The sequence below is a fragment of the Salmo salar genome, chromosome 21 (genome assembly GCF_965601325.2).
Source record: "Salmo salar chromosome 21, fSalSal1, whole genome shotgun sequence".
In the NCBI taxonomy this organism is placed as follows: domain Eukaryota; kingdom Metazoa; phylum Chordata; class Actinopteri; order Salmoniformes; family Salmonidae; genus Salmo; species Salmo salar.
This window is the reverse complement of record NC_138311.1, coordinates 45,920,829-45,929,380: the sequence shown is the minus strand read 5'-3', so window position 1 is coordinate 45,929,380 and position 8,552 is coordinate 45,920,829. Positions and strand designations below refer to the sequence as shown.

Here is an 8,552-nt window from a genome sequence, read left to right as displayed (position 1 = left end):
AAACAAAACCTATTTTTGGGTTGATGGGTTGAACCAGAGAGAGTATGCTAGTTTATTATACAGACATGTTTATAACAGTGTTATTAAACAACATGGCTGCATCAGAGGTATTATGTGTTCTGCCCTGTGCATTTTGCACCAACCTGTGGACTCATTGAATAAAATGACTGAACAAATCCCATTCCATTCCTTATTGTAGTTAGACCTATTACTCTTAGGACCAGATAAACGTCTGCAACATGGACTCAGGGCTCCACGTAACATAGTAAAGGTAAATCTGTCTCCCTCCATTTCCATTTAGTATGACGTGTTACATTTGTATGGTATGTATTCATTTGTGGATGTCCATCATCCATTTCATATATGTTACAAATGACAATTCGTATATGTTATGAAATGCAATTCATACAAAATGTTATGAATAAGCTATATTTATGATACTTTACGAATTCCAATTTGTTTTGGGTTATGTTGGCTAGGTGGCTAACATTAGCTAGCTAGGGTTATGTTATGGTTAAGGTTAGGACTTTGGGTTAGGGTTTATGGTTAGGGGAAGGGTTTTAGCTAACATGATAAGTAGTTGCAAAGCAGCTAAAAAGTAGTAAATAGTTGCAAAGTTGATGATTAGTTAAAATGCTAAAGTTGTCCATGATGTGATAAAAAAATGTAACCGTTGGGTTGCTAGACAGTCAGTCGTGTTATATGCAGACCCATACTCCCTGACCTTGGCATAAGTAACCTTCTGTCTTATGTAAACACATCAAACATAACATATAATACTGATGTTTTACAGAAAGAAATTAAATACATCGTTTATGGTATCGAAATCCAGGAATTGATTGACAGTTGGGTGTTTTCGAGCTATGTTCTTGCATTCTGCGCATGGTTGCGTGTGATGGAAGGATTTCGAGGGAGGGGTAGAAAAGTTGTCGCGTCAAAAGTCGACAATTTAGCATCACATGGCAGCCTTGTGTCTTTATAGCAAATGCATGTCGATAATAATCAGATCTATATTACAAAACTCAAGTAAATGAACCCATGTATGAATCTGAGCAAATTCACCTTGATTTATAAATCTTCTCACTGCAGTTCCCTCTATCGTGCGAAATCTCGTCGTCAGAGAGAGTGGAGAGAGAGGGGTGTGGCCGTCAGGGGTCTGTTGCTGCTGATGCTGTGGAGATTGCGTTTATCTCTCATCTCCGCCGTCTGCACTTCGTCCTGTCAATACCGGCGTCATTCGCGCCCTGGATGGCTGCATTTGGAACTCCGGTGTGAGTTATTTTTTTTCCCGAGGACTTTTGACTTATAAGTAAACAACCATGACTGACCCAATGACACAAGATTCATTCCCTGTACCGGATCCCACAATCGTGGATCCTTCGGCCGTACGGAACGGCGGATGCGCGTCTAATGCGAATCTATCCAAAATACCGAGTCAGGACGATCCTTTTAATGTGGACCGGGACCAAGAGATGAGAATCACCGACAGCGTTGATGGTCAAGGTAGTAAGTAATTCAGGGATTACAAACTTTATTGTTGTAAAAGTAAATCCTCACCTTGACGTGATTGATGGGCGCTTCTGGAGTTTATTTATAGCATCTGGAAAGTGGTTTTGATCAATTATTAATTTGATAAATTATTAATGTGTTGCTATAATAACTTACCTGCATAACATCAGAGACATGGCAATTTGGCAATGCAACTGGAGATAAATAATAGGCAAGCATCGCTGTCTCTATAGAGCACTCGTATTGTAAACATGTTGTGTCTGTAGGCTATTGTAGGCTATTTCTTCCTGATGATCACCAAAACCCTTATCTGAATTTGTAGAGGTTATCAAACAATAAAACAATGTATGTACATTTTGAGCCCGAACTCAATGTGTGAAATCTTTTTTACAGAGAGATAAGATGCAGTGGTTCTGAAAATGCCCTCAATATTCAGAAGTTTTGTCACACACACACACACACACACACACACACACACACAGGTCATACTAAATGGAAATGGAGGGAGACAGATTTACCTTTACTAAGGTCTGACATAAGGTCTATACATAACCTATGTTATACAGTATACTTGTGATCTCTTTCACAAGTCTTATCATAATCCTTTTGTTATCCCCATGGAGACTTGGATAGGAAAAAAAAACAACATCCCAACATGGATATGACCAAGACCCCAGTCATAACATCCCAACATGGATATGACCAAGACCCCAGTCATAACATCCCAACATGGATATGACCAAGACCCCAGTCATAACATTCCAACATGGATATGACCAAGACCCGTCATAACATTCCAACATGGATATGACCAAGACCCCTATCATAACATTCCAACATGGATATGACCAAGACCCCTATCATAACATTCCAACATGGATATGACCAAGACCCCTATCATAACATTCCAACATGGAAATGACCAAGACCCCTATCATAACATTCCAACATGGATATGACCAAGACCTCAATCATAACATTCCAACATGGATATGACCAAGACCCCAATCATAACATTCCAACATGGATATGACCAAGACCCCAATCATAACATCCCAACATGGATATGACCAAGACCCCTATCATAACATTCCAACATGGATATGACCAAGACCCCAGTCATAACATTCCAACATGGATATGACCAAGGCCCCAGTCATAACATTCCAACATGGATATGACCAAGACCCCTATCATAACATTCCAACATGGATATGACCAAGACCCCAATCATAACATTCCAACATGGATATGACCAATACCCCAGTCATAACATTCCAACATGGATATGACCAAGACCCAAATCATAACATTCCAACATGGATATGACCAAGACCTCAATCATAACATTCCAACATGGATATGACCAAGACCCAAATCATAACATTCCAACATGGATATGACCAAGACCCCAATCATAACATCCCAACATGGATATGACCAAGACCCCTATCATAACATTCCAACATGGATATGACCAAGACCCAAATCATAACATTCCAACATGGATATGACCAAGACCCAAATCATAACATTCCAACATGGATATGACCAAGACCCAAATCATAACATTCCAACATGGATATGACCAAGACCTCAATCATAACATTCCAACATGGAAATGACCAAGACCCAAATCATAACATTCCAACATGGATATGACCAAGACCTCAATCATAACATTCCAACATGGATATGACCAAGACCCAAATCATAACATTCCAACATGGATATGACCAAGACCTCAATCATAACATTCCAACATGGATATGACCAAGACCCCTATCATAACATTCCAACATGGATATGACCAAGACCCCTATCATAACATTCCAACATGGATATGACCAAGACCCCTATCATAACATTCCAACATGGATATGACCAAGACCCCAGTCATAACATTCCAACATGGATATGACCAAGGCCCCAGTCATAACATTCCAACATGGATATGACCAAGACCTCAATCATAACATTCCAACATGGATATGACCAAGACCTCAATAATAACATTCCAACATGGATATGACCAAGACCCAAATCATAACATTCCAACATGGAAATGACCAAGACCCCTATCATAACATTCCAACATGGATATGACCAAGACCCAAATCATAACATTCCAACATGGATATGACCAAGACCCAAATCATAACATTCCAACATGGATATGACCAAGACCCAAATCATAACATTCCAACATGGAAATGACCAAGACCCCTATCATAACATTCCAACATGGATATGACCAAGACCTCAATCATAACATTCCAACATGGATATGACCAAGACCCCAATCATAACATTCCAACATGGATATGACCAAGACCCCAATCATAACATCCCAAAATGGATATGACCAAGACCCCTATCATAACATTCCAACATGGATATGACCAAGACCCCAGTCATAACATTCCAACATGGATATGACCAAGGCCCCAGTCATAACATTCCAACATGGATATGACCAAGACCCCTATCATAACATTCCAACATGGATATGACCAAGACCCCAATCATAACATTCCAACATGGATATGACCAATACCCCAGTCATAACATTCCAACATGGATATGACCAAGACCCAAATCATAACATTCCAACATGGATATGACCAAGACCTCAATCATAACATTCCAACATGGATATGACCAAGACCCCTATCATAACATTCCAACATGGATATGACCAAGACCCCAATCATAACATTCCAACATGGATATGACCAAGACCCAAATCATTACATTCCAACATGGATATGACCAAGACCCAAATCATAACATTCCAACATGGATATGACCAAGACCTCAATCATAACATTCCAACATGGATATGACCAAGACCCAAATCATAACATTCCAACATGGATATGACCAAGACCTCAATCATAACATTCCAACATGGATATGACCAAGACCCAAATCATAACATTCCAACATGGATATGACCAAGACCTCAATCATAACATTCCAACATGGATATGACCAAGAACCCTATCATAACATTCCAACATGGATATGACCAAGACCCCTATCATAACATTCCAACATGGATATGACCAAGACCCCTATCATAACATTCCAACATGGAAATGACCAAGACCCCTATCATAACATTCCAACATGGATATGACCAAGACCCAAATCATAACATTCCAACATGGATATGACCAAGACCCAAATCATAACATTCCAACATGGATATGACCAAGACCTCAATCATAACATTCCAACATGGATATGACCAAGACCTCAATAATAACATTCCAACATGGATATGACCAAGACCCAAATCATAACATTCCAACATGGAAATGACCAAGACCCCTATCATAACATTCCAACATGGATATGACCAAGACCCCTATCATAACATTCCAACATGGATATGACCAAGACCTCAATCATAACATTCCAACATGGATATGACCAAGACCCCAATCATAACATCCCAACATGGATATGACCAAGACCCCAGTCATAACATTCCAACATGGATATGACTAAGACCCCAATCATAACTTTCCAACATGGATATGACCCACTCCCACTTGGTTCGTCGTCTGTGTAACAGTGTGGACTTACACACGTTGGCCCTTTTCCATGCCAAATTATTAACTCAGTTTCTTTGCTTCATGCTGTAGTATTTCTATTTAAGATGAATGTAATGGAAATCCATTACCGATTGGGTCATATGGTAGTGGTGTCAGTTCAGTTAAATCTATTGGGTCATATAGTAGTGGTGTCAGTTCAGTTAAATCTATTGGGTCATATGGTAGTGGTGTCAGTTCAGTTAAATCTATTGGGTCATATAGTAGTGGTGTCAGTTCAGTTAAATCTATTGGGTCATATAGTAGTGGTGTCAGTTCAGTTAAATCTATTGGGTCATATGGTAGTGGTGTCAGTTCAGTTAAATCTATTGGGTCATATGGTAGTGGTGTCAGTTCAGTTAAATCTATTGGGTCATATGGTAGTGGTGTCAGTTCAGTTAAATCTATTGGGTCATATGGTAGTGGTGTCAGTTCAGTTAAATCTATTGGGTCATATAGTAGTGGTGTCAGTTTAGTTAAATCTATTGGGTCATATGGTAGTGGTGTCAGTTCAGTTAAATCTATTGGGTCATATGGTAGTGGTGTCAGTTCAGTTAAATCTATTGGGTCATATGGTAGTGGTGTCAGTTCAGTTAAATCTATTGGGTCATATAGTAGTGGTGTCAGTTCAGTTAAATCTATTGGGTCATATGGTAGTGGTGTCAGTTCAGTTAAATCTATTGGGTCATATGGTAGTGGTGTCAGTTCAGTTAAATCTAGGGTCAAAGTAGGAATTCTTTGGGAAGTTGAAGCTCATTTACCGCATTTCTACACAATTTAAAAACTAAAAGGTTATTTGGAGAACAGCAAAAACAAACAAATATGACTCCAGCCTTTAATGATCACCGCAATATCAGGTTTAAAGGTCTGTGGAACGGCATATACAATGTCAACCACTACTCAACCTCATCATAAATTGACTAATTTACTTGTGGAACGGCACGTACAGTGCAACGTGAAATAAATGCATAATACACTCTATCAAGTCACAACAAGGCCGACTTCTAATGCCAAGTTTGGGGAAGCAATTTTTTTCAGCTTTATAATAAAAGATTGCATGCATCTATCATCGCATTTGCAGACTAATGTACAATATGACATCCATCTAACCTGGAGGAGGAAATTGTGCCCCTCAAATCTTTACAGTGGTACTGGACCAATGATAAAGACAGTGAATATGCATCACTCACTGGGGAAATGGCCGATGTTCTCCGCTGGTGCCTATAAGATAGACTACTGTTCTCTCAATCGGGAATTGAACATTTTGATAACTAGAGACAGATTAGAGTCTTTTCCTTGGCTTCTCTTTTCAGCATTTAATTTGCTTTCTAAACTATGTTTCCTACGATTGTATTTTGAAATATTGTGATAAGCCTAGGGCTATTTAACTGCTTCTCACTGACCGGTCTAACTCAACAATCAGCTAGCCTATTTGGTAGCAGTAACTCAACAATCAGCTAGCCTATTTGGTAGCAGTAACTCAACAATCAGCTAGCCTATTTGGTAGCAGTAACTCAACAATCAGCTAGCCTATTTGGTAGCAGTAACTCAACAATCAGCTAGCCTATTTGGTAGCAGTAACTCAACAATCAGCTAGCCTATTTGGTAGCAGTAACTCAACAATCAGCTAGCCTATTTGGTAGCAGTAACTCAACAATCAGCTAGCCTATTTGGTAGCAGTAACTCAACAATCAGCTAGCCTATTTGGTAGCAGTAACTCAACAATCAGCTAGCCTATTTGGTAGCAGTAACTCAACAATCAGCTAGCCTATTTGGTAGCAGTAACTCAACAATCAGCTAGCCTATTTGGTAGCAGTAACTCAACAATCAGCTAGCCTATTTGGTAGCAGTAACTCAACAATCAGCTAGCCTATTTGGTAAACTCTTTGCTGTGCGCTCTGCCCAAAGTGTGCACTTAAAACAATCCACAGTACATTTTTTAAATAAGCTAATGTGGCCATATCATGCTCTCTGGCGTAGCATTTTGAATGATTTCATTTATTTAAGTATAGGCATGAGTAATTATATAGCTACTTTTGGCAAATGTAATAAAATGTACTTTAGGGGAAGCTTATCATCCCCTAGCCTATTGGACACGCCACCTATGTCAACATCAATGTGAAGGTAACTGGTGAAAATTGCAGTTGCTGGCTGCAAGGCTTACAAGGCCGAGTTCAAATGCTGACATCAAATTCAATTTGTGCACTGCCTAACTGTCTGGCACGTCTCTGCTCTCTGAGAGAAAGGCATCAGGCTGGCAGCTGCTCTCTGAGCTGCTCTCCGCATGGTCCTAAAGCCAGCCTCTAACCAATGCTCTAAACAGCCGTTGTATTTTAATCGGGATTGGAATTATACCCAACTGAGGCCTCTGTCATAGGGTGACCAGAGCAGATGTAATGAGATGGTAACTAAAGAGACTCTATGTAGGAGGATTGTACACTCAGGAAAAAAAGGCGCTATCTAGAACCTAAAATGGTTCTTCGGTGGTCCCCATAGGATAACCTTTTGAATAACCCTTTTTTGGTTCCATGTAGAACCCTTTTGGTTCCAGGTAGAACCCTTTTGGGTTCCCTGTAGAACCCTTCCACAGAGGGTGTTAAATGGAACCCAAAAGGAGGACAGGCGAATAACTCTTTTGGAAGCTTTTTTTCTAAGAGTGTAGGTGCTGAAGCTCTCTAATGAGGCCCAGTCAATGTGTTAGAGAGCCTTAATGATGCTCGTTGCCCATAGGGATGAGTCTGAAACATACCGACTGGAAAGAGATGAGAGAGAGAGAGGGACATCAAGGAGGAAATGTTTTTGAACGGTTTGCATTAAAACAGTAGAGCCCCATACCCCCACCACCACTCCCTCCACATATGCTGCCTCCATCTCACCCCCATTTACATACAAGACTGTAGCCTTGCTGCCTTTCAGAACTGCAGTCATTTGAATATGCCTGTTAAGGCTGAATGCATAGTTTCAGAAGTAGGGCTAGAGAGGAGACTATAGCTTTATGGCACAGATTGTTAGAGCTGTCCATGTTGTTCACTACAGATATGCAGTACATGTTGGATGTAACATCTCTGTGCCTGTGTCTACAACTGTGCCTCTTTGCTTCTCATAGCTTTAACATGAGCTTTCCGAGTCTTCAGAACCCCCATCTGTAATATCATGTGTTACCTGGAATCACCCCAACCAATCAATTCAGTGCTTTGAATAATGTATGTGTTTTTAATTGACAGCTGGCAATATAGGAGACTGTGCGGAGGAGTGGAATGTCAGAGTGAATCGAGATTATGTTGGAACCACCTTTTAAAGCAGGTTGACGTTTATTGTCTTTAGTTTTGTCCTTGAGGCAGCACTGAGCGAGTTCCCCTTAGATTTTTATTTTTATTTAACCTTTATTTAACTAGGCAAGTCTTTATTTAGATAGGCCACCTGCAAAGTCAAAATTGTCTATAT

General features: G+C 39.9%; 1 protein-coding gene across 1 annotated transcript in view; it reads left to right on the top strand.

Moving 5' to 3' along the window:
* Positions 1–790: 790 nt before the first annotated feature.
* LOC106582396 (transmembrane protein 163a) overlaps positions 791–8,552 on the top strand; it is a 129,744-nt gene continuing 121,982 nt past the window's right edge. Inside the window, exon 1 of the mRNA XM_014165469.3 lies at positions 791–1,506. Coding sequence (XP_014020944.1) covers positions 1,320–1,506 — 187 coding nt within the window. The 5' untranslated portion in view covers positions 791–1,319. The remainder of the gene's footprint in view (positions 1,507–8,552) is intronic.